Source organism: Centroberyx affinis, unplaced genomic scaffold (assembly GCF_046629955.1).
Source record: "Centroberyx affinis isolate AG114_WGS23_722 - 3 ecotype Tasmania unplaced genomic scaffold, CSIRO-AGI_Caff_v1 ptg003635l_1, whole genome shotgun sequence".
Taxonomy (NCBI): domain Eukaryota; kingdom Metazoa; phylum Chordata; class Actinopteri; order Beryciformes; family Berycidae; genus Centroberyx; species Centroberyx affinis.
In genome coordinates, this window is record NW_027281544.1 from 293,526 (window position 1) to 320,469 (window position 26,944).

General features: G+C 44.2%; 1 protein-coding gene across 3 annotated transcripts; it reads left to right on the top strand.

Moving 5' to 3' along the window:
• Nucleotides 1-612: 612 nt before the first annotated feature.
• Nucleotides 613-26,925, top strand: LOC139661866 (beta/gamma crystallin domain-containing protein 1-like). 3 transcript variants are annotated; one of them, XM_071540432.1, is made up of 22 exons: nucleotides 613-903; nucleotides 3,565-4,982; nucleotides 5,596-9,151; nucleotides 9,499-9,678; nucleotides 10,486-10,524; nucleotides 11,042-11,160; nucleotides 11,709-11,865; nucleotides 12,105-12,244; nucleotides 14,211-14,337; nucleotides 14,811-14,846; nucleotides 15,595-15,755; nucleotides 16,097-16,223; nucleotides 16,749-16,894; nucleotides 18,571-18,697; nucleotides 19,533-19,562; nucleotides 19,700-19,812; nucleotides 20,428-20,560; nucleotides 21,086-21,225; nucleotides 22,461-22,584; nucleotides 24,323-24,481; nucleotides 25,310-25,472; nucleotides 26,468-26,925. In XM_071540432.1, the coding sequence occupies exons 1-22, from the start codon at nucleotides 901-903 to the stop codon at nucleotides 26,554-26,556; spliced, it is 7,287 nt and encodes a 2,428-aa protein (XP_071396533.1). In that variant the 5' UTR covers nucleotides 613-900; the 3' UTR covers nucleotides 26,557-26,925. The 3 variants fall into 3 exon arrangements, with proteins under 3 accessions (XP_071396533.1, XP_071396534.1, XP_071396532.1); XM_071540433.1 differs by having other exon boundaries at nucleotides 4,042-4,982; XM_071540431.1 differs by lacking the exon at nucleotides 613-903 and adding an exon at nucleotides 3,204-3,266.
• The last annotated feature ends 19 nt before the right edge of the window (nucleotides 26,926-26,944 follow it).

Consider the following 26,944-nt stretch of genomic DNA (forward strand, 5'->3'; position numbering starts at 1 on the left):
GAGACAGAGAGAGAGAGAGAGAGAGAGAGAGAGAGAGAGAGAGAGAGAGAGAGAGAGAGAGAGAGAGAGAGAGAGAGAGAGAGAGGCTTTACATGTCAGAACGAATGTGATGTGTGTTTAGTGTCCACAATGTGACAATGTGGGCGGGGTGTGTGTGTGTGTACAATACATTAATTGAATTCACTAGAAATCATCCAAATTAGATAATGCATAACAATTACTATTCTAATCACAGCTTTCACTCTGTTGATACTGACCTCTTTCCTCACACTTTCACCCCTATTATCTCCTCATGTAGGCTACGGTTGACGCCCTATACAATCAATACTAAACCAACAACAATAAAAATCCTCTCATATGGGCTTCCCCGGGACTGAATCCTAGCAAACTGTAGTCCGTGGACTAATAGAGTGTCTATCTGGGGATCCTTAACCTGAAAACGTGTAGGTTTCCCTTGACAAAGCCATAGTCTGTACCCGTCTTTGTGTTTTGTCTGTGGGCCTGAAAGCGTTGCACAATAAACCGCCGTGCCTGCTGTGTCACGGCGCTCAAAGCCTTTGGGTGTGTTACCTGGCCCGGGCAGATTCCACCTGTAGCCGAGCCATCATTACCAGTGGGAAAAAAAAACTTCTCAAGCAACATTTATAATGCAATCTAACAGGCTTACCTCGAGTACTGGCACTTGCGTTGATAAAGATATGTAGTATTCGTTTGAGTATACCTGCACTAAATATTCATTAGGCTCTGCAGGCTCCCCTGTCTGAGGAACAGGTTACCACAGAGAGAGGAGAGGAGAGGCGGCGACAGTGAAATACTTCACTCTTCTAAGGGCTTTTGCTGCTGGTTGCATTTGAATGCTCATTCCTGGGACGAGTGAAAGAGCAGGATAGCGCTGCAATCATGGTAAGATTTCCCTCTCTGTCTTTGGCGACGTTTTTGGCAAAGAAATTAACAGGGGCTGCTGAGTGAGTTATTATTACAGGTGAATTGCGGTCGAGTAGGCTATTTGAGGATGGGAGTGCCTGATAGACGGCAGGCTTAAGGTCAACTTTTATGGCATTCCAGTTCGTGTAGAAACCTGTTAAACCTTTATCGACTGCTCAGGTTATCATAAACTAAACAAGTTTCCAGATTAGATTAGAGAATGAAACTTTAGTGATCCCCATGGCGACTGTTTAGTATATGGAAATAAGCAAATGAATAGACAATACTGCATATTAGCCCAGTAACAGCCCATAATAGTGTATTAATGACCAAATAGGCGCAATAAATGTATAATAACAACAAGAGCATATGATGTTATTACTGACTAATAAGGGCCAAATAATTAATATGCGCTGATAATTATTACGCCCACTCCAAATACACTTGGCGAGAAGCTAATATGAATAAAGGAAATGTATTATTATATTATTATTATTTTTAAAACCTACCATTTGTTTTACTGTGTCAATTCTTTTATTTGACAAGAAATTGAAGCAATTACTTATTATCGACCCGGAGACAAGCAGTTAAAGGGTTAATGCTCCTCGACGCAGCATGGAAAAACTGGCTTGAGCTGCCCGCCAAATGAAATAAGGGCAAGCAGACTTGGAAACCAAGGGCAGAATTCAACAGGCTCTGAAACCCACACAAGTAGATGCGTCATTTCCCCTGGAAAACTTTCGTTGGGACCCAGCCTCTTGCTGCCTTCAAGTACCGAAGTAAATATCGGAATTACGCATATCGACGTTGAGCGCACATCAGCAAGCCAACAAGGTGGTGAAGCGAGTAGGAGCTGAGGTGTCAATTCATAAAGTATGGTTCCTTAAAGTTCCTGCATCTAATATCAGTTGCCACCAAAACTTTAAAACCCGCTTATACCGAGTAATTTAAGAATTTTCTTATTTGACAATGTGATATATTATTAGATGTAGCAGGTCACCATACCATAGTGTTGCTGCTACATTTGATGAGATTTTGTCTCTTGGACCCAACTCGGACAATATTTTTAGTGATATGATTTTGTCCAGAATTCCAAGACTAGGCCTATGTAGAGAGGTAACAGTGAAGCTATGATCAAAATAGTCGTTCTTCTACATTCTCTACTTGTGCAAACTTCTTGTAAATAATAAGGGGCGAAGTTTAACAATTCCGAAATTTGCTGGGGACCCCCTGGAACCCATTCAAGGACCCCTGGTGGTCCCCGGACCCCACGTTGAGAACCACAGCACTACAGACTGCACCCTCCTGCGAAAATATGACCTCCAAAAAAATTAAATTTCTGGGGATATTTAATTGATCTTTGCTCTCTGTTATAATTCTAAAATCTACAAGATCAAATGTGGACTCTTTAAGCTGAGGTCTGAGTAACCCACCTAATTGATGTTCATATGAGAAAGTGGGACTTTCCCGTTCCTTGAGGTGCCGAGCTGTATTGCCATGTCAACGACTGATAGTAAAAGTGATGCTTTTGATTCGTATATGTCATTGCTTGGCATTCTGTGTAAATAATTAGTAGCTATTGTTGTACGACTCTATTCTCACTCTTTTAGCTGTGACACATTTTCTTTTTAATACATTCATTAAAACACCAATTAGTTACGCAGTTTCTCGAAATATAATCCGGCTCCTTTTTTCTTGTTAATGTTTTGTTTTTGTTTTGTTTTTTTGGGGAGGGGGGCGTGGTTCTTTAAAGGGATAGGGAGAGCTGTCGTCGTTCAGCTCCCCGACCAAAAGCACTTGAATACACCTACAAGCATAGCCTATTAACGACATCTAAACTGGGAAGGAAGAATTTACGAGGAGCACCTGAAGGCAGCATTTTACCACCGGGTGCGCGCCGCTCCAGGGGCAGAACTTCAGCAGAACGCATAGCTTCGATTCCACAGTCTACCGCACTCGTGCTATTGTGGATGCTTTATGGGATGCAAGGACTGAAAACAATATAACTGAAGTTCATCAGTTAGGCATGCATCTCAGCGCAGATCTGATGCTGTACAAACTGACAGCCGTTTATACGTCGGAGGGGGGCGAAAACTTTTCTTCTATAGTCTAATTGAGGGTGAGTTGTTCTTGTATTAAACTTTTGGGATCTGTCACTTTCCTAAGGCAAAAAAAAAACTTTTTTGAGGATTTGCTGCTCTTTCATACTGCTTTTTTTATTTATTTTTTTATCTCGGAGGAATGATTTTGTTTTTGTTCTATGCTCTATAGGTGTTTTGTTTTAAACCAAAAACATGTTCACAACCTACATAAAGAGTCTGAATGATATGGTATTTTCTACGGTAAGCTTATGGGTTATAAGCACTCCTGCATGCCTTTGCTATGCTGAGAGATGCATGGCTATACTAAAGGAGCGTGTGAACAAACAATAGCCTACTTATATTTACCTTGGATCCTAATCCTGCACTCCCTTCCTTTGTTCCTATTTCCAATATTTACAGTAGCCTACCATGTGTAACTGATACGCTTCAGTTCAATTGAAATGTGCCTATATTCAATTGAAAAATGTGCATGTTTATTAACTGCCGCTATCCATGTGTGGAGACATTTTTAGTGAGTTATTTCTCTGCCTGTCTTCAGTCCCAGAGCCCAGAGGAGCAGCCGAGTCCTGGGGTCCTGGGCCGTATTGGGAGCTGGTTCTCCCCATGGAGGGGAAAGACTCCCAGCGGTCCTTCTGAAAATGCTGAAAATGACTCCCCAACTAGTGACCAGGCTCTCAGGTCAGAGGGAGAAGAGGAGACCCAGCCTGTGAGGGAACAGCAGCGGGAGGAGGAGCAGGGCCACAGCTCCAACCCCAATCAGCTGAGCCTCTCTAGGGACATTGTCTTCTGTGAAGACGAGGACGCCACTCAGTCTGCCCACAGAGACGGCCCCCTTGCAGCCAGCAGTGCGCCAGCAGAAGGAGGGCCGACAGAGGAGGAGTTTAGAAAGAAGAGAACAGGGCAGGGCAGGGAGAGGGAGAGGGAGGAGAGCAGCAACGGTACTTCAGCGAGCGGGAATCCCGCCTCAGAGAAGAATGCCAGTCATCTGACACATCTTTCTTCCTCTTCTGAGCAGGGAGCGGTGTGGCACTCTGACCAGGCCCACGCCCAGCCGCAGGCTCCGAAACAAGCCCAGGCCCAGACAGGCAGGAAGCTCCATGTGTACCTGGAGGAGACCAGCGTGACTCACAGCGGGCAGGACGCCTGTGCTGCACCGGAAGTGGTCTGCACCAGGGTCAAGAAAAGCCTCCAGGTCATCTCCAAGGCACAATCATTAAAGAGTGCCGATCCCCTAAAGAGCTCCAGTCCAGCGGGGTCGGAGAATAAAAGGACGATTCTGAAGCCCACTGTCGGGGCACAGAGTCATTACAGCGCCCTGGTGGGAGTGTCACTGAAATCACGCAAAGACTCACAGTTAGAGCCTGAAACAGAGGACACAGAGGCAGACAGCATGGGGCGTAAAAACACAGCCAGGAGGAAGTCCAAGAAGAACCTTCAGGGAGACGGAGGGAGCAGCTCCCAGGAGAGCGCGCCTACCAAAGCCCAGTCTGTCCTGGAGGGCTTCCCTACATCAGATAACCCGCTGACCGGCCCCCAGGCCAAAAGTCCAGTCACTCAGCTGGGAGAGGCATCCGTAAACCCCTCCTCCAAACACAATCCCGCCTCCCAGGCCTCACCTGAAGGAGGGAAGACCAAGACCTCCCCCGCTACCGGAAAGCAATTGGGCGACTCACAGGACTCAAATTCAGCCTTTGCAGCCACTCTGGCATGTGTGGTGGATGAGAAAGCAGACATGGAGGATGATGATAGCCCCTACAAGGTGGAGAGGAAAACCGAGACGCCGGAGTCCAAACGCAGGAGCATGAAGGTTTCTCGGAGCGAGGTGAAGTTTTATTCAAAGAAGGTTCTGGTGAACGCTGATTCGAAAACGGAGGGAACCAACCAGGGTTTTGAGTCAGGATTAAAGAATACCAAAGAGGAAGCTAAGGATAAGCCCAAACCAGAGACTAATGCAAGGTAAGTCTTTACCTGAAGGTGACTGGTTTGATTCAGAAAGAGAGCTGCCTGTGTTTTGTGAATGAATGAAACAATAAATCATCACATTTCCATCAACTGTGGTGTGTATAGCAAAACCTATTCGTATGGACTGAATGTTTAATGCTACAAGTACCTCCGACATTAACTAACATTGTAAGTTGCCTGTCAAGCTGATGTCTAAGATAAGAATATTGCCAAAACAAGGAATGTCCATTAACTGCTATGGGAGAGTTATAACAGTTGAAAAAATAAAGTGAGTCATAACACAAAGTACAACCCTTTAGGCTGCAAGAATGGCGCTGTACAATGAAGTTTAGATAAGATTTTACAAATCACTTACACCCAGAGATTCAACTAGTATAAAGAATGAAGAGAAGGTTGTGCTATATTTTTCTGTGACAATAAGAGCATATTGCAAAGATTGCTTATAGAGGAGGCTGTACAGCATTAATGTATTGGTGAAAATCTACTTCAAATGGTTCAGATTATACAATATATATATAAAATCTGTGTTTGAATCCTAACAGTTTCAATACTCTGTTTACCCCCAAGAAGAAGTTTACCTGCTCACATACATTTTACCTCTTCACAGACTGCAGGACGTGAAGAAAATCGATGAGGAGTCTAAGCCAGTCGTTGGCCGGATTGCAGATAAGATCAGCCTGTTTGAGGGTCAGGCAGTACGGAGTGGCAAGAAGACCTTCCAAAGCCCCCGGAGTGCAGATGTCTCCCCTGCCAGGAAAGTCACCGATAGGCTGAAAGCAGACTTTGGCTTTTCAGATCACAGGTCAAAATCGGCCGAGCGTTACGGCGACGCCAGGTCCAGCTCTGCGCCGCCCGTCGGGGAGAAACCCAAGACGGTTAAGGAGCGGGCGAGGAACTTTGCAGAGACGCGTAAGACAGAGGACAGGACGGCCCTGTCTCAAAAGTCTGCCATGACAGGAATGCCCCAGAAATCCTCCCCTTCTGCAGCAGCGCCTGTGTCAAAGTCACAGGAACTGGACATTCAGGGTAAACTGGATTGCAAAGAGAAGACGCAGACCATGGTCATGTCAGAGATAAGATGTAAACCAGATAGGCGAGATACCACTGCTGTTGGGGTGAGCATTCCTGCTCCCGAACAACAAACAGACTCCCAAACAAAAGTCAAAGAGGCCTCGAAAACAGCAGATCTGCCTACGAAACCTAACAGTGTTGAAACAGATAGTCCAGCTAAAGGGCTTGGTGACTTAGATGATCTGACCAATTCCAAAGGTCCAGGCAGGACAGGCTCCCGCTCTAAGAGAAGGAAAAGCAGAGAGCCAACCAGCCCCATCAGCCCAAATAGTGAAAATAAACCAGGTCACTGTACTAGCAAGCAGGAGGTCGTTGCCAGCAAACAGGAAAAGGTGGCTGATACCGAGGAGACCGCCTCTCCCACCAAACAGCTCATTGAGACGGTCACATTACCATCTGATAAATCTCTAGGAAGTACTTCAGAAACACAGTCGCCCAGTGATACCAGCCAGCAAGCATTTAGAAAGGCATTAGAGGCATCAGACAAACAGAACAAAAAGTTAGATTCTTCATTTAAAATGGACAAAATTGACAAACCAGTTAAGGAAAAGGGGGGACTGACCAAACCATCTGTCAACATAGTTGACAAACCTGATACTGCTGTTTGCAGCAGTGGAACAAAGAAGCCTATTGACAAGGATCCCGTTGTTTCACCCCAAAAGGAAGAGAGAGCTGGGGGACACAGCCTCTCATTTGCTGAGGAGAGGGAAAACGCCTCCAAGGACAGCAGCGGGACGTCAGCCTCCTCCCCCTTACCTCTGACAGAACAACATCTTATTGAGAAGACTCCTCCTGTGGCGCAAGGGCCACCTGTCGAATACCCCAAATTAGATAACCCACTGACAAGGCAAACTGAAACAAAAAATAAAGAAAAAGTAAAACAGCCCAATAAAAAAGACACAGGGCAAGTGGTGCAACCAAAAAAGAAAGACACAGAAATAATAAATCAGACTGAGAAAAAAGACATAGAGAAAGTGGTGCAATTGGAAAAGAGAGACACTGAAAAAATACATCAGATTGAGAACAAAGACAAAGAAAAAGCACAGCAGCTCATGCCTTTGGATAAAAATACATCAAGGGGCACGGCTTCAGACAGTGGACAGGACATCCCTGAGACACGGGGTAGCAAGGCTACCGCTGACAGAAAAGAGGAACCAAAGCTTGTTAAAGACAAAGCCAAAGCGGAGTCCAAACAACCAGAACCAGTCTCAGAAAAGACTGTTGGATCAGACTCGCCTGCTCAGACACAGCCTGTCAGTGAGATGGTTACTGCACATCCACATAAAGCTGTTTGTGCAGTCACCCAGGCTAATAAGACTGTGAGTGTGGCCAACAGTGATAAAGGGCCTGTCGAGCCTCCTAAGGGAGAGACAGCTTCAAATGCACCCGAGTCACAAACAAAGTCTGAAGAAATCCCCGGAATACAAACACAGCCAGCCGTGACTACAGCAGAGCCACAGCCTAATTCTGTATCTGTGGAAAAAACAGAGAAATGTACTGATGACTCACATGCACATGGAGCTAATGATGTTGTGCAAGAGTTTTCCAATTCAAAGCCGACTGCTAGAGCAGCTACAGCAGCAGAGGAGGTGACTGTGAAAGCAGCGAATGAGACTCCGGCACTGATAGCTGTAGTTCCCACACAGACTGGCAAAATGGCTGAGAAAGAATCATCTGTTATGGAACCGATTGCTATTTCTGTTCCTAAATCTGAGAGCAGTGAGGGAGCCGGTGTAGATTCTAAGAATAAATCTTCAGCTATCAAATCATTGGCCTCAGAAGTCAAAAGCTCAACAGATGTAATGAAAGTGTCTCCTTCACAGTGCGAGGAGTCAAAAAAGACACTGTCAATAAATGATAGTAGTTTAGCCAAGGGCACAGAGAAAACGATACAGAGCTCATCTGCTAACGGCGCTACTGCTACTAGCACCGCAGTTACAGTGGAAAAAAAGACAACTGATAAAACACAAGGTTTTGTGGTGAATGAACCTTCACCCGTTGTTAATGGTGATATCAGCCCACCCCGACAACCCCACACAGTCAATAATAAACCAGGGAGTTCAGCTCAAGCTACAAAAGCACCCACTTCAAAAGAGGCCACTAAACTGAGCTCAAGCTCTCTCCACCGTTCATCCCTGAATAAGCTCCCTTTGCCCCGGGGACTGAGCGGAGGAGATTCCTCAACACAGCGGGATGCCCCCTCCAGTTGGCTGGATGTGGATTTCCCCAAAAAGAAGCTGAAAATCCCAGCGCCCAAACTAATTTCTTGTGGAAGTGAGAGCAACCTCCTGGACACGTCTGGTGACCTAGATGATGATGATTTCATTGAGAGAATCAAGAAGCTTTGCGCTCCCTTCTCCCTCCCGCCGCGTAAGCACAACTACCTTCGGCCACCCCAGCCCCCGTTTGCCATGCCCGCCATCAGGGAGGACCGCTTCGAGAAGACTTTTGACCCTGAGGAGTTCCAGTTCGGCTTAAGGAAGAAGAAACAATTCAGCTTAGAAAGCCCCGGCCTCTTAGCCAAGCTCCAAAGCACAGAGACTAAAGCTGGCCTGAAGCCTGCCAGGGCCAGTTTGGCAGACAGGAGCATGCTGCTTAATAGCCTGGATGTTCGCTCTCGGCTTAAGGAAAAGACCACAGTCGAGGATGAGGAGGCGGAAGAGGCAGAGGAGAAGAAAGATGAGCAGATCAAGGTGAAGTCTCGCTTGGAGGGGAGCTGTGTCCTCAGCAGCCTCAGCAGCTCCTCCAGCCTCAGGGGGAAGAGGAACGGAGTTCAGGCCCAGGCAGACAGCACCAACTCTGGGGACGTGTCGCCGAGCGAGGCCCCCCAGCCGAGCCCTCCGCCGGCATCCCAGCCACTCCTGCCAAGCCCCACTCTCACAGCTCCATTCAGTGATGCGTTGGCCAAGCAGAGCCCTGCCCCGAGCGACAGAGCCGGAGCCCAGGCTGTGGAGGCTGCGGTCGGTGACTCAGGTCCTCCGCTTCCTTCCTTTAACGACATCAAGCTGCCAGACTATTTAGAGAAGTACCTCCCTCGAGAGCTAGCAAAACCAGAGCAGAGCACAGAAGGACAGGAGCAACTCAACACAGAGGTTAGTCAAATCATGCATTATTATCACCAGCTAAAAATGGTGTGAATGTTGAAGTTTCCTTCATAAAACACAGAGATTTCCATGCATTTACAACATAACGGGTAAAATACTTCTCACACGTGCAAACAAGTAGTGTAAGTTAAGCAAAACTGCAGTGTATCTTACCACCATGTGAATGCATGCATTGTCCAGTGAAAGAAAGAAGATTCTCATAGAACCTGGTGATCTTTACTCTGTTGTAACACATTTCACTATGTCAATAAATGTCAATTCAGTACATTATACGAGTAGAGAAGCACGTCTAAGTGCTTTATTCCTTATCTGATGGTTTACTGCTTATGCATCAGATTACTGGAAGGATGACAAAACCAGTCCCTGAAGGTGGAGCAGACCCGGATGTGAAGCCAGGTCTCCTGCTTCCCGATGGTGCGCCTCCATGTCTCCCTGGGGTTCCTCCAACCACGCACCCCACACTCACCGAGCTCCACCAGCCTCTGGCTCACCCGCAGGCGATGCCTAGTAACAATGTAAGTGTGTAAAAACACAGGATATTTGATTGCTGAGAATGACAAATACAGACTGTACTTCTCTTTGAAGCACAGGTGTGTATGTGTGTGGACTCTTTGGCACATGTGGCTGGTTACTACAATGATTTGTATCATTTAATGTCCTTAAAGCTGCACTAGGCAAGATTTTTATGTAGAAAAGTAAATCAGCCTAATCATCAGCCTACATCACTAAGCGGGCTACAATGGAGAAGAGTGTCCCACCCATTCGTAATTGAGACCTTGTAGATTCAACCTATTTATCCAAATTAAATTCTGGTGTTAGGTGTGGTCACTAGCAGGACATCTTTGTTTACACCAATGATAAATATTTGGCCTTTCTAGTCTGTTGGTATCTTTTGTGTATAAAGCGATCAAAGATCGGCCCCATTGGTCACATGATTGCTGGGTACTGAAGGGCAGATTTTTCAAACAGTTACCTCTCGCTGCCATTTGGAGCTTCCAACATGCAAAGCTGCCTAGTGCAGCTTTAAAACAAGCTGGACCTCTGTAAATATTGTATTTTTCTGCAATTTGTGTGCATATATGTGTCAAAGACAAATGTTTTTTACTAGATATGTTTATCAGCGGAATAGATAAATACAATTATAACACAGTGTAGCCCACGGATCCATTGTGTCCCCACAGGAAAACAACATAAATTTGTAAGTAAACAGAAAGAGGACAATCAACAAAAAAATGTGGATTAACTTCTCCAGCATTTCATGAATGCTTGCCATGCTCAGCAGTCTCCAGCGCCATGATAATCTGTGTTTGTTGCATTTGCAGATAAGAGCTACCAAAGGATTTCACAGGCGCCCTGGAAAGGTGAGTAGGCAACACTCTGCCCACATAGAAGAGAGACAACAGGGGGGAAACAATGAGAGAGGAATCTGGATAGAAATGTGATTGTTCTGTGAAAACATCTGCTTTCTATATTTTTCTTCTTGGGGGTAAACAGAGTATTGAAAAAAAAAAAAACATACCAGTACAAGTGCTCAGCTGGATGTGATTACAATCATGAGATTTAGTGCTGCCAATGCAATGCGAAGCTTGTGGGAGAGCGCTGCACTGCATTGTGGGTTGAAAGAGACTGCTCAAAAATATATTTCCCTTGTGCTCAACATTTTAACTGTATAGTCTGTGCCTGTATGCTGGATTTGTAGATGAAATTTAAAACGCTTCTACTGTAGTGCAAAAAAGAAATAAAGGAAACTACCAAGCTGTCAGCTCCTCCTTAGAAAGCTCAACGAATGGAATAAGCTTGTAAAGCTCTTAGCCAGTTATTATTTCCTCCTCAGGTTAATGTCTCAAGTTGACATTGCCCTTGGGTGTCTCCATGCAGATGGTGCTGTTCGAGAATGCTCAGTTGGGTGGCCAGGCGTACGAGATCTACAGGGACGTAGCAGACGCCACCTCTCTCCAGCTCTCCCCTCTCATATCCGTGAGGGTGGTCCGAGGATGGTAAGTGGCGATACTCAACCGGCACTCGACAATGAAAGGAGAACCGTTATGTGCGGCGATACAAGGTGGTGCAGATGAGTGTAGTGCTGATTAGCGTTGAGTGGTTTTGGGATGATAGCACTTCCTTTTGAGCCTTCTGGAGGTGTCGTGGCCCTAATTCAGTGAAACATCTGTGACGAGCGTTGCACACTTGGTAACCTCAATGACACACCCACTCTAACATCAAAGCTGGGTGTCTACATACAGTAGGCGCTCTCCCAAAAATAGCACGAGGGATTGTTACATCAGATATTGCGTATTGGTTCATAAGATTAACCTCCATCCTCAAGGTATTACAGTGGGTTTAATTCACAAACGTTTTCTTAAAATGTTCCGATGACTATGTTTTTATACATGTTCATATGAATTAATGACTCAGATTCTCTCTTGCTTGGCTGAGATTTGACAGGCGCATCACAGTTTTTGCACAGCAGACATTTATCGGCCCTGTGACATTTCTGTCTTTTTTCCGCAGCTTCCCAATAATTGCTTTTTTGTTTTCCCTGCAGTTGGGTGCTCTATGAGAAGCCTGACTTCCAGGGCCGCTCCATCGCCCTGGAGGAGGGGTGTATAGAATTGACGAATGTGTGGGCAGAGTCTGGGCCGGAGACGCAGCAGCACATCGACCCGCCGATGCTGATTGGCTCTGTTCGACTCGCTGTCTGGGTTAGTGTCCTATACTGTCACCTCATCTGGCCTTCAGTATTTCAATATCACCAAGCATCACCTCATGGCCTGCTAATGTATGTTAATGCTTCATCGGTATTCAGTCGTGACTCCTTTAGAACAGAAAAGAAGGAGAAATGTGATGTAGACTTTGCTTGACTCTATGTGGGGGATGAATTTTTCAGCCTTATTTATCTCCATTGCTGCTAATTCCCGTGTGTTTTTCCCCCTCTTTCTAGGACTACAGCCTTCCCCATATCGACCTGTTTACTGATCCGGAGGGCCACGGCAGGGTAACACCTTACCACGACGACACCATAGAGATCGGCTCATTCGGCATCCCACAGAACACTGCTTCCATCAAAGTCCACTCCGGGGTGTAAGTGTGACCATTTCAGCAAACTGTTGCGTACATTAGCGATAACGAAACAGACGGGCAAAATTAAGTCATTAGCCAACCATATGGTCTTCCTAACTGTGCTTGATGAGACTGCTAGCAAGGGAGACACCTGGAGATCGGATCTGATTTGAGAAGCAACGCAGTCAAGCTGCAGGAGCCGAGGAAAAGCAGAAGTAGTGTCTGAGAGTTTTTTGGTAGCCGCAAAATCCCGCAGCTGTAAGCAATGAGACGATCCCAATTCTCGGCAATGATTTTTTTTTCGTCGCTCCTGGCTAGAGTGGTGCGCTAGACAAACCCAGAGTGGTAGACGCAGGAAATGTTGAGCTGCTGTCTTTTAATGGGATATTCTTGCTGTTTGACTTTGGCATGAGCTGGCAGTCAGAGGAGAGGCTGAGCTGACAGATAATCATTACCGTCTTCCCTAGTGTTTATCCCTCCCTTTGGGTTCACTCTCACTCATTTGCCTGCTTAGGAATGTCCTTCCTGCTCGTGCATGTTTGACGAGAGAGTGAGGGGGGGGGGGGGGGGGGACTTGGAAGGCGGGACAGAGAGGTGGAGACTGAGGTAGAAACAGACAAAGGTGGGGAGAGACTTTGGCAAAGCAGAGTGTGTTTTCTTCAACGTGAGCAGGAGGTATTCAGGACATTTTGTGCCCTGCCCCTGAAGGAAGTTAATGGCAGTAGACCTTTTCCCACAGCGCCGGCAAGCTCTTTTTTGTTGGTTTACATTGGCACCGTCGGTAGAAAACGAACACTTCAGGAATCATTTCAGCATTTCTCAACATCTCCTCAGTCCCTGACTATCTTTTCAGTTATCATGCTCTAATTTGAGCTAATTACTGTCAGATGCCAGCGCAGTATTTAGCAACCCATCTCTGATCACCCACGAATCGTTCTGCCTCAGCAGCTCCTCCTGCAGTATTGCACTGAGACATCTGTGGAAAGTCTGTTCAGCAGATGTATATTTGGGTCTAACTAATCTAACCTGTACCCAGCTCAACCGAGCTCACTCGAGTGTACCGAGCATTATGAATTTTTCATCGTCACGAGGCTGGCATCAGCTCTGTATCGGTTCCTGTAAGCCGACTGAACGAGCTGCGTTTATTTTTGGCCAGAGGCTCTGATCTGGTGATTGATGTGTTCCTGCTTGAGGCATTGTGTGATCTTGGCAGCTCAGAGGGTAGAGCTCAGCTCTAACGCTGCCAGGGCGAGGGGGTTTGATGCCAGCAGCGGCTGCCCGCGCAAAGAAATGAGCAGTACAGAGAAGTGCTTTCAACAGAAGTGTGCGACAACTGGCATATTATATTGTAAAATGGATAGTGCTGGTCCTCAGTCACGCTTGAAGCCGTTGTAAAATACCCAATAAACACACACCTGTGACCACATAGTAGTTAATTAGGGATGGGACGATATAACGAAATTTTATCTATCACAATACAAAAATGTGACAATAAGTATCGTGGCGCAGAAAAATGAATTGCGATATTAGCTCCATTTTATTCTGCCTTAGTAATCACAAATGAAACGGCTTGACTATCACAATTTCACAAGCTCTCCATCCAAATTATATTATTTACATTTTGTAATGACATTTTTAAATTGTTGTTTAGATTCTAGCAAGACAATGCCATCGCTAGAAAGATTTGTGGCTCAGAAATGAACATAATTCTGCACAGACATATATAGTTTATATACCACTATACACTAACCACTACTGTTCAAGGACTTTACTGCTAGGCTATTATTAGTAGTGAAAAAAATTAAATATCTTGACTATTTCTGTTCTTTTTGTTAGGACAGTGGTGTTACAGCTGTGTTTTAAAAGCTGTAAACCGCTCAAGACCATGATTCCCAGTTATTGTAGAACCACTATGAGGTGCAGTAAGGTCCGAGGTGAAGCGGCCTTGTGGATTTAATGCTTCATTTTGTTATCCTCCCTCCTGCAGCTGGCTGGTGTTCAGTGATCCGGGGTACCAGGGCCTGCTGGCTGTGCTGGAGCAGGGAGAGTATCCTTTCCCTGAGGCCTGGGGCTTCCCTTCACCCTTCATAGGCTCCCTCAGACCCCTCAAAATGGTGAGTAATAGGGCAGTCCATCCAAGAATGCTGTGATTCTGAGGCACGAATGCAACATCATTTTATTTTATTTTTTTATGCCACACATCTCTTCCTCTGCTATTTTCCACTAGTAAATTTGCCCCCGCTACATCACAGTGTACAATTGCTACGCTCATGAATATTCTATTTCCTAATTAACTTTCTATTTCAAAAGGAATTTAACATTGTGACTTTCTATTGTGAATGTACTGTCTCTCTGCCACTGTGCCTTCAGTGTCAGTATTATCTGTAATTAGTTGGCCGCAGGGACGGCTGTTCAGGTCAGCAGAGACACATTCTGTGTCCTTTCCCTTGCTCCCTATTACTGTCAAACACAATGGTTTCTCATTATTTTTCAGAAAACAGGACTATTTGCTGACTATCTTTCTTTTATGCCATGTATATTAATTACAGCTGCAGTATGGTTGTTGATGATAATGTTTCTGTTGCAGGGTGGGTTTAAAGTGGAGAATCCTAATGAAGTCAAGGTAACCAATTAATTCACTGTCATTATTGTGCCTGCCCTTAAAGGAAAAATCCACCCTGTAACAAATACCATATGTATATGTACGTTGAAATATTTCCAGCACAGCTACAATGGATTTTAATAGCAGAAAAAATTCCAGCTATCTAAAACATCAACAGTAAACATCAGGTTTTGGTGTCAGTTTCTTAGAATCAAAGAGCATCTAGACTCAACACAATCATCCAGCCTCTTAGAAGAGGCAGAAGCAATTTTTCTAAATCAAAAAAGTAAATTGCAGCACTTCATCACAAAATAACTCCTGGAAAGCTTGGACATCACAAATTGATGGTATCTAACATTAACCGAGGGTGGATTTTTCCTTTAAGGTCAGTATTGATTCTGAAACTGAAGATTTAATTTGCAAAATGCTTTATATCCATTTTGGGGAAAAATATCAGTACTCAAAGTTTGTTCTTCAATATCTCTCAAATAGGATTCAGTCTGAAAGAAGTGTTATCATTTTGCTAAAAAAGGACTTTAATTACCTTCTATCCTTTAAAACTTACCAGGATATGTTTTCAATTCATGAGCTGCAAAATTTTTTTTAAATATCTCACCTCAAAAGACACCAAAACATCAAGATGGCGGGCAAGGACAGAACAGAATTGGCACGCTAGACAACAATGATTTTATATTCACACAACAACCTATTTAAAGGAGGAATCAAGTTTCATCTTGGGTTTTTGTTTTTCTTTCCGTTCTGTGCTCAGGCTGTGGTTTACGAGAAGCCCGGCTTTGAGGGTTCGTGTTTGGAAATCGACGGCGACGTTTTCAGCTTCGGCGAGGGCGAAGGAGACTCCGCTGCAGATGGAGCGAACCTTGAGTCGAACAAACTGACATCTGTGGGCTCTTTAAAGATCATCGGAGGACTGTGAGTTTTTATTGTTCTTCCGTGCCGTATTTAATTCTATTTGCTCGCACTGGATTCAGTTTAGGTGGTAATCACGGCTTGTCGACCGCAGAGCCGGGGAAATTACAAGGTCTATGCTGGACTGAATCTGCTGCCAGATGGTGATTTTGAGGTTATGTAATGTAGTCATGACTTAGAAACACAACTCCACAGCAACGTCTCTGTAGTTGTTTCCTACCTAACAATGTCCTTGTCCTCACATACACACATGCAGAGCACTCCAAGCAATGGAGGCACATGACTAAACATCTCTACCATTGAAACAAATGTAAGTAATCACTGTGTCACTGTCACTGTCCCAGCTGGGTGGGCTACAGCCAGCCAGGGTTTGAAGGCCAGCAGCACATCCTGGAGGAGGGAGAGTACCTGGACTGGAGGGACTGGGGAGGAGGCTCAGAACTGCTTCTGTCACTGCGACCCATAGTATCTGTAAGTGTCACCCTGGGCCAATTCACCATGCACCCACATCTGACTTTAGGTAACCTAGAATGCATCTGCATATGATGAATAGTAGCTGTGGTAATAATAAAATTAGGGTTTGACCAACACATTTTCGTGTTGAAGCTGCCAATAGCCGATCATTTGTGCCAGTGTTCAGTATCTTATTTGACCAAAATGAAAAAGATTCAGTGTTTACCCCAAAGTTTTAGTCTTGTCAGGGTGGAAAAGCCTCTGAAACAGCATTTAGACCATCATGGGACACTGAAACTCCCCTTTTGAATCCAGACTAATGAAATTCTTCTAAGGTTTGCAGCTTCTTAAGGCAGGATGAGCCATCACATTTATGAAACGGCAAGGGAAACTCACATCAGCGGTGGATCAACTCACCCCTATATATACAAACTGATACATCTAGTCCTAGTTTAAACTGGTTCTGCCGGTGCTTGGAATGCACAGTGTCACATAGCTTGGTGCGACGGTCATTGCATTTGTATGCTTTTCCTCCCGCTGCAGGACTTCATGTCTCCGCACCTCAAGATGTTCAGTGACAGAGACTTCGGCGCGCTGGGGGTCAACATTGACCTGTCAGTCCCCGTCGCCAACATCGAGGACACGGGCTACGGGCTGAAGACGCAGTCTTTCGACGTCACCGGGGGCGTGTAAGTGACGAGTCTAACGTTTATCCCTCTCGCCTTCCCCGCCGTGTGTGCAGTAATGGGAGATAACAGGTTAGGTGGTGCATAGCATTACCATTTCCCCAGCTAAAGCAATTTAGATAGTATCTGTCTGTTCTTATTTGCATCGCTAAGCTGTCTCTCCCCTCCCACATACCTAAGGCATGCTCGAGTTCACCTGTTTGCAATGAAGTTCGCTCGACTCCCAAGCCCTCCTGTGTTTGTCAGCTCCTTTCTGACAGATGACGACTCGGCATGCTCGCTTTAAAATGCATTCCTGCGCTCAACCCTTTCATTAGCTGAGGTTACAGTTCTAGTGAATTCTGGTGTATATATTCTATCCTCTGCAGCTCAGTTGTGCAGCCGTAGGGTAGGGCTGGCAGCGTGGTTGCCGCGCCCATGCCGGCAGGTCGAGACAGATAACCTATTTCTCTAATGTTCGCCATGCCTCATTTGGTCAGGTGGCCTACTTGTCTCACACCTTGTTCCAGTGGGAGTAAAGGTGAAGTCAGTGTAGGGTGTGGAAGTGGATCAGTCACACAGCCACAGTTGCCAAGGAATGCCATTACATTTGGATGGGCTCTCTTGTTAAGGGCTTTGTCTGTTCAATAATCACAGAGGGAGAGTGGAAAATCCAAGTGCCATGGGCAATGTGGTCGACGATTAGCTGTTTGTTTTTCTTCATTCTCATCACAATGAGCAATTACATGTTTTCCTTGTTTAAAAGAGATTTGTTTTGTTTTTGTTTTTTTGTTGGGAGCAAATTAGATTTCCATTACGTTTTATTCAGCTGAAATAATGCCAAAGTAATTAAAAACAGCAAAAGCAAATCTGAACAAAGACAGGCAAATGTTTACAGCTGCTCACTGCTGCCCATGCGAGAAACTCACAAAATGGTGAACAACCCCTGCTTCAGGAGGCGGGGCTCTAGCAGTCTTGAAGGGTTTCGTGCTGATCGCCGCGCCGCTAGCCTGTTATTAGCTTGCGCAGCCTCGCCCTTGCCGTGCGGCTGTCCCCCTGAGCCTCGGATTGGGTCGGCGTGTTGATTCAGCGCTGCAGATAGAGACTTGTTTGTAGTCTCATATGTGAGCAGACACACATCAGCTTACGCACGCACACACACACACACACACGCCCACAAATGCAAACATAGCCTCTGTCTGTCTGTTTGCCTGCCTCTCCTTCGAGTAGAAACACCCTAAAATACCCAATCTGTCTGTCGGTTTGTCTATCTTTCTAGCAGAAATAACAACCCCCCCCACCCCCCACCAATACACACACACTGGTGCCCAAGTCATGCCACATTTCCCATGAGAGTACATACAGTACATAGCTAGTGAACCACTGTCATGTGGGAGACAGGCCTCAACCTGGACTCTGACCAAGACTCCTGAAAATGTTGACATACAGTAACTGAGCAACACGCATAGTTTCTGCCTCGTAGTATGAATTCCTGTGGTGTTTTTAATTGTGAAGGCAAACGTGGGTGCACAAAGCCATCAAAGACTGCTTATCATCTCCAATAATTAACATGAGATGAAAGAGGGGAAAGAAAAACAGATCTGAAATGTCAGTGCTAAATAAATGCGCACTTTGGCTTTTCATGATTAGTACTGTTTAAAGCTGGTAATTTATGCTCCGTTCTCTCTTTTCTCTGTTAGATGGGTTGTGTTTGAAGAGCCGGGCTTCTGTGGCGAGGCTTACGTCCTGGAGAAAGGCCTGTATGGAAGCCCAGAGGACTGGGGGGCTCTGCGGCCCAGGATTGCCTCAGCAATGCCTGTCGTACTGGTAAGAGGAATAATTCAAACAGAACTGTGAAATCTGCCCACTTGTCTAGGGTGGCAGGATGGCTCGCTTATTAGAGAGATGTGTGTGCCAGTGTGTCCATGCCTCAAAGTAGAGCTGCACAATTATCACGATTTTATGCTTTCAGGATTAATGATTGTGTAACTCAACGATATTGAAGTGCTTGTTGTATTTTCATTTTGCCTTCAAAGTCCTGGTAGAGTTAATCAAGCGCTTCCATTATGCATGAGCAATCACAACATTCACCCATGTGACCAAAGCAGAAGTTAAGATAGAGAAGCAGGCAGCAGTGGGAAAGAAAGAGAGAAACCTTACATAGACTATCTTTGGAAAAACATATGGACGAGCAACGTGGGAGAGAATAGATCGGTCCAATGTTAGAGAGGAAAATACTTCTCCAGAGTCTGAACGTGAAAATGTTTGTTTTTAGATGACGATAAACAAGAACCCCAAGTTCACCTTAGGGAAGCAATTATGTATTTAAATTTTGTGAAAATTTTACTTAATTTTACTTAAAAATTACTTCACAGTAAACTAATCCTGAAACCGATACTATGTAATTACTATTCGTGATCACAATATTGAGCAAATTAATCGGGACTGTCATTTTTTCCACAATCGTGCAGCACTAGCTCAAAGTATAATTTCGCAAGACAGCCTACCTAATAAGCACTTGAGTGGAATGCGCATAATGTATGTGACTCGGAGGAATATGCAAATAACCACTCTGCAAAATCTGCTGATCAAAACACAAAAGAAGAATGTTGCAGTTCAACGCATGCAAATGACTCTCATTAACCTTTGATTTCCATTTCAGGATGATTTGGAGAACTGCGCCAAGTTTAAGGTCAGCGATTCAACAGAGCGAAAGCACACTTTTGATCTTGCTCAGCTATTCTTGCACATTATCTGCTGAGCTATTGAACCGGGTGGCTGAGTCAGAGAGGATGACTCACGCGTATTGTCTTGCTGTGTGTGCCTCAGGTGCAGCTCTTCTCTGATCCAGGTTTCCAGGGATCTGTCCTCGTTCTGGAGGACAGTGCCGCCTCCCTGCAGCCGGACTTCACTGTGGCCTCCTGCAAGGTGCTGGCTGGCAGGTGAGGACGCCTGAAACATCACACTGTGATTATTCTCATTAGTTATTCCAGTTATGATATGACACGCTTCCAAGTGATTTGAAACACTTCTCACAGCGCCTGCAGTAGTGTTTTTCTCAGAATATCTCTGGTGGCCTCATATTATAATTGCTGGATATTACACTGTCTCCTCATATTATAAAGTGTTTCTGCGGGGGAGGCGGGTCTGTCAGAGGCTGTTCACTGTCACTGCTTCACATGAGCAAAAATTCCCATATTACAATATCAGTATTAATTTGATATATTGCTTGGCGCTACAGGTGGGGACACACACTGTGCTGCATATCCTCAGGCATTAATAATCCATCCAGCGTATCATAAACCACTCACTGTTTGCACAGCTGCAGCATCCTAGTGCCACGTTTCATCTGTTTCCATCTGATATTCAGATGTAGATGTACTGTATGTATTACTATCGGAAACCAGCAGTAAGCAAATATCAGATATTTTTAGATCAAGAAATTCTTCTGCATGAATCCAGAATGAGGATTTGTGTCATATTTTGTGCTCCTCTTATATATGTATATGTGTGTGCATCTGTGTGCGTGTGTGCGTCTGTGTGTGAATTACTTTCAGCTGGCTGGCATTTGAGGGCCAGGACTTCACTGACAGCATGTATGTGTTAGAAGTGGGGTGCTACCCGGACCTGAGAGCAATGGGCTGTGTACAGCCTCGTTCCTCCATCCTGTCTCTACAGACTGCTGGCTTTGTAAGTTATTTTGTTTTTATTTGTTACCAGGTTTTGCCAGTTTGTCCCACTGACATTAAAAATCCAATTTTCAAGAGGTAATCTGGCCAAGACAGCACAAACATAAAAGTCGCGGTATGCCAACATTGCATTATATGAAGATCCTTCATAATCATCAGTAGGTACCGAGTCTGAAACTGTCTCTCAGCAACAGCTTGTCTGCCATCTTCCTCTACATTGAAAACAGAAGGGATGATGTCAGATTCAAGCTGAATCATACAGTATCTCAGTATAGAATGAGTTGCCATTGCACACAGCAGGAGCATCAATTTATAAAACTGTCCATCTGGCAAACAAGAGCACCAAAAGCCAGCGAGCGCAAAGGGTGGGAGTCTGGCCCGTTTCCAGGGCAACCTAAAAAAAAAAAAAAAAAAAAAAAAAAAAAAAATTCCTCAACACATATCTCCAGCTACACTACCTGCAGTCTCCCGCCCACTCCATCCTATCATGCACTTTCTCTCTCTCTCTCTTTCTCTTCCTCGGTAGGAGTTCTCCCTGCCCTCCGTCACTCTTTTTGAGCGGTGCGGTCTGCGGGGGAAGAGAGTGGTTCTGACAGCCGGATCGGTGAACCTGCAGCTGGCCAGAGGCTGCAGCCGCGTCCAGTCTGTGCTGGTGGAAGGAGGCATGTGAGTACATATACAGTATAGGGCGTATATATCCAGCCATTACCAAGTTCTCCACTTGAAACTGGCGATGTGTGTGTGTGTGTGTGTGTGTGTGTGTGCGCTGGGAGCAAAACTCACTGTGCTGTGAAAGCCATTTTCCTCTGGCGGGAGGGTGTGAAACAGAAGAACATCCTTTTTCCTTGGCAGACGAGTCCTTCAGTGGCCTCAGTCTGTTCTCAGCAGTCCCACTTCCAAATCCCTGTTGTTGTTTTTATCTCCTTGCGTCGGGCCAAGTTATCAAAAAAAATAGCGAAATATACTTTAATTGACTTCCAAATATTTCGCTTCGGCTTTCTGTCATTCTTGTCCCAAATTTGCAGCCTCATGGTCTTAACTCCGAGGCCGGGCTATTTGGGTAAGAGCGGAGTCTCAAAAGAGGGATGCCAAGGTACAGGTGAAGAATTTACAGATAAAAATAAGTATTTTATTGTGGCAAAAATATCAAGGTTGTTTGCCTGAATAAATAGCTTTTATCTGAAAGTTGAAGTGCCTTGGTGTCCTGCTTTTGAAATGGTGCAATTATTTTTGAATCCATTTAATCCAGGTCTGTCACTGCAACAAAGCAGTGAAGATGGTTTTGCCGGGGGTTTTTTCCCCCAGAAGACCGTGTTACCGTCTGCACACAAACCGCAATATGCTTTTTCACCAAGGCTTGTGTAGGTGAAGCGGTTTTGCCCTGTATCCTCAGGCATGACACTTCATTAATTCAAACTTATTGGATGCAGAATGCAATGTCAGCGGAACATCTCATATTAGAGCGCGATGTTATTGACAGATGGAGAGGTGAGGGATGCAGAAGAAATATGGGGGTGATGTGTGAGATTCAGACCGGAGGTGTCAGCTCACCCCGGGGAAATAAAGGGCCCACAGAGCGCCAGAGCTGCCTCTGGAGTGGCACATTCCTCCTGCAGGAGAGAGGTGGGGAACCAGCCAAAGAATGGAGCCATTGAGAGCGGAGTTACAAGCAACAATGAGCGTCACAAACCTAAATTCGTGATCATCGTGAGGCTCAAGATGCTTCAAAAGATTATCTTTAGCAGGGAATCAAGGACCCAAAAATGTAGCTGCATTTAAAAAACAAACATTATTCTCACCTGCATCAAATGCCAGATAGGTTGGGTTTACTGCATCAGGCTTCATTGTAGTTGTTGAATATCTCAGGCTTGACTGCGTTTTCTTTTGTTTTTTATTAACAGGTGGGTTTTGTATGAGAGAATCAACTACCGGGGTGCTCAGATTCTGCTGAGGCCTGGTGAGGTTCCAGATTGGCGCAAGTTCAGCAGTTGGCAGAAAATTGGGTCCCTCCGCCCTCTTATCCAGGTAGGAGGACACACCCCATAAACACTGTTCACAATGGTCCCGAAAGATTCTGCGCACACAAAGGTGGAAACGTGCATCAGATAAAATGTTTTGTTTTACATTGCGATCATAGTGCAAAGGTGAACACATGATCACTTGTGATCTACTGAAGTCCTACAGTTAACAACATATATCTCTATCTGATTCTTCATTCTTGATAAGAAACTTCTGAAAGCAAACACAACTGCAGAAGTCATGGGTGAGGTTGACTCTTGAGCCGAGCAAAAATAAAGAGCAAATAATTTCACTTTGTCAAGGCATTGAGTTGTCAATTATAGTACTGATAAAAGAAAATAGATATGTAGTAAAGGGATATTGCTAAACGTTACACAGTGCACACATCAAGACCGTATTTGTTATGATCTCTGAACAGATGTCATTGCTACAGTTAAGGGCCATGCAGCAACTGATAATGTAATAACTGATGGCTAATGTAACAACTTGTCAAACAGTAATAAAATGTTCCTCTAAATGGGTCAAAAATGCAATAAAACCTGTTAATGTGTAAATTACCAGATAATGTAATGAAATCACTTCATTACATTAACCAGCAATTATGACTTCATCATAATTGCTGCACATTCTCAACTAAATCATGCAATAATGATATGGACTAATGTGATGAGTGTAATACATTACATCATTAAACAATATTATTATTACATCATCAGATAAAAATGTTACATGTTACTGCTTATTGCCAGTTAATGTAATAATGTGAAATTATATTGCAACTTATTACTTTAAAAGGTTTCATTATAATTTCAGTCCATACAGAGGGACATTTTATAAAACTTTCACAAGTTATCACATTATCTGTCAGTTATTACAGTATCACATTAGTTGCTATAGGCCAAGCCAGTCATTTGGCACCAAAATGAATCAGTTTTGTCCAGGAGGGTTTAAAAACATCTAATATCAAAGATGCGGTTCCACACAAAGCACTTAAAACATTTCCATTATGGCACAAAGGACGGACAAGATTTCAAATGATAGCCAACAAGTCTATCAAGAACTTGGTGACTGTGCAATAGAGAATTGTGATTAGCTTTAATGAATTATGTTACAAATGCTGCAGCCAAGCCTACAGAGAAAATCTAATCTAGATGGCCTCACTGTAATAAACATCATTTCATGTAGTCACATTATTGAAAGTCTGAAACAGCACACTGTATAGTTTACATGAACAAGCTTGACATGTATGCCTGCATGTCAAGCGTGGTTTTATTCTAGAAAGCTCAAAATCTGTATAGAAAATGGTATATACATAATTTATATGTGTACATATTCTACATATTCTCCTCTATCTGTAAACTTATGAAATGGCTGTGTGGTGCCTCCTTTCAGAGCACTGATGAAATGTTTTACTTTTGTACACATATTACTTTTTTCATTTGCACTTTAAGTTGGGCACTTGTGCAATAAATTTGTTTTTTGAAGTAGACTTTTTGCCCTAGCCTTTTATTTGCAGTGTGCATAATTATTTCCCTTTTTTTCTAGTTTACAATAATTTGATTCGTGCACCTGCATTACAACTGACCTTCATCTGAGTGCAACCAGCATGTTTCCTTTTTTTTCTGTTCCCATGTTCTTTATACACATGGCCTTAGTGATTCACAGTGAACAGAAGGACTGATCCTTTGTGTGTGTGTGTGTGTGTGTGTGTGTGTGTGTGTGTGTGTGTGTGTTTTCTGAGTAGAAGCAAGTGCACTTCCATTTGAGGAACAGGGAGACGGGGCTCCTGATGTCGTTGACTGGGGATTTGGACGATATCAAACTAATGCGTGTCCAAGAAATGGAGGAGACCGGTGGACTGGAGCAGATCTGGTCCTACCAGAACGGACACCTCCACTGCAGGGTACCAGCATCTTCCTAATACTGTCAATCAGTGTCAGAGGTCAGGGGGGGGATATGGATAGTACAAGTAAGGCTTATTTCCCATAAGCCCATATCCCAGGAGCTTATGTGTGAAAATGTTTAGGGGTACTAGCAGGGCTGCAGTCAAGACCACCTTAATCAAGTTCAAGCCAATTCCAAGTCCAAGTCCAGGTTCAGAGTAGGTCGAGACCAAGTGAAGACCCAGACCAGAGCAAATCAAATCCTATTCAAGACCAAGACTAAAATAGGCAATGAACCTGGTACATTTCATTCAAAATGCAAACATAATTATTAAGAGATTTCAGAGAGATGTAGATTTATCTGCAAAACTGTGCTGTTCCCTTCAGCATCCAACTAATCAATAAGAATTGACTAGACAAGGAAATGAAATCCCTTAAACTGTTTGCAGTGCGGGGGACAAAAAAATAAAGCAAACATCAATAAAATTACCCATTTATTATTTTTTTTAAGATAGGCAGGGAAAAAGTTGAGTCACTGAATCATAGTGGCCAAAGCCATGATAAGCCGGAGTCAATATAGGAACGAGACCGAGACAAGTCTGATATTTCAAAAAAGTGAGAGAACTACAGTCCCCCCCACCCCCCCACTATGGTTTACCCACAATCCATCTTCTATTGCTGAGAGACATCGAACACTTAACCACAAACCTCCCACTTTCACACCAACCACCATTGATCCATTGATCTGGTGTATCCTGCATAACCATGAGACATTACATCACCACACAACAGAATGAATTCAAACCTGCCACTGGTCTCATCGTTGCCTCCTCTCCCTGTGTCTCCAGCTGCTGGAGGAGTGCTGCCTGAGCCCCAGTGGGAGTGTGACCATGGCAGGGAGCCGTCTGGGCCTCAACCCAGAGCCGAGCATCCAGCACCCGCTCTGGAGCATCACCCCCGACGGCTTCATCCGCTACACCGCCACCCCTGATCTGCTGCTGGAGGTCAAAGGTGAGCCCGGGTCATCCATGTGTGCCTGCGATGCATGTGGCTGGATTGATCTTATTTCATATTATCAGTCTGTCTAAATGAGAGCTGGGATTATTAGTACTTGCAGATAATTCTTACGTTTCCGTTTTAAGGTGTTTTGAATACCAGCTGGGTGGAGTTTGCCCCACAGAATACAAAAAAGTGCCATAAAGTTTAGACAATGACAGGAAAGTATTTCAAGGTTAATTTATCTCTGTGACTGCCAACTTTCCTGATACTTACTGGATTGCTCAGATATTACATTATAATATTGTCAAACTCCACCCATCTGGTAGCTCAAGGAGATTAAATCAAACACTAAAATGATTGGTAAATATTTGTCCCAGGTCTGATTTTAATGTCAGAAGTAAAAGTAAAGCATGTGACTTTAACAATGGAACTTGGATGCAACCTCTGTATATTAAGCACTTACCTGATATTGAATCCTAAATCAGCATTTAACTAATTACAAACAGGAGAGTGAGAACATAATCAGTGTCTTACCCTCCTGCACACTGTAGTTACAATTAAATTGATGTTGGGTATTTATGTCAGGAGTCGTCACTTTGCATCACTGTCAATTAGTGACACCTTGTGGACTAAATGTCAGTGTACAAACCATCATTCAGTGTGTGTTAAGGTATTCTGGAGATTAGCTCATATCCCTCTTATGGTCATATTTGGAATAAGCTGCATCTTCATATCCTGGTAACAAATATCTCTCTATATGAATAAACAGAATATTCCAAATATTACCATATAAGCAGACCCTACACACCACAAAGTTTAACAGTAAACACAATAAAGACTTACATCCCTCATTATCCCAGTGATCATGTTTTAAATTTCTCTTAATTGGGATATGAGCTTATCCCAGGTGCAGTAAACAAGATACAAGCCCACTTTTAAATATAATACTTGACTAGCCTGAATATTATCAAATATCATTGGTGAGCACATTTTTCTCTCTTTTTCAGGGGGTCATAACTACGACAAAAACCAAGTGATTCTCAATACACTTGATCCAAATAAACTAACCCAAAGATGGAATGTGGAGATTCTATGAAGACTTATGAGCTGCAGAACTGGATCCCTACTATTGTCTACTAGGGGCTCTGGCACGCAGCTGCACAGTGGGCCCCAGCCTTCAAGGACGAGGTACATCGCTGGAGTCTGCTGAACATTTGCTGCTGGAGGAATATACAATTTCCAATGAGAAGGTCAACATGTGAGAGCAAAGGAAAAATCCGTAAGAATGTATTACTAGCCACTTAACAGACAAGAAAGGACGTTACGTGAGAGTGGACTCCGAACTTGAAATACTTATGCATAATGTTTTACACATCCAATAATATATCTTAAGGTTTATATTTTGTCTTTTTCCATGAATAAACCCGTTTGCTTGATTTTAATTAAACTTAACAGTATTAATGCAGTTTTCATATTTTTTATGC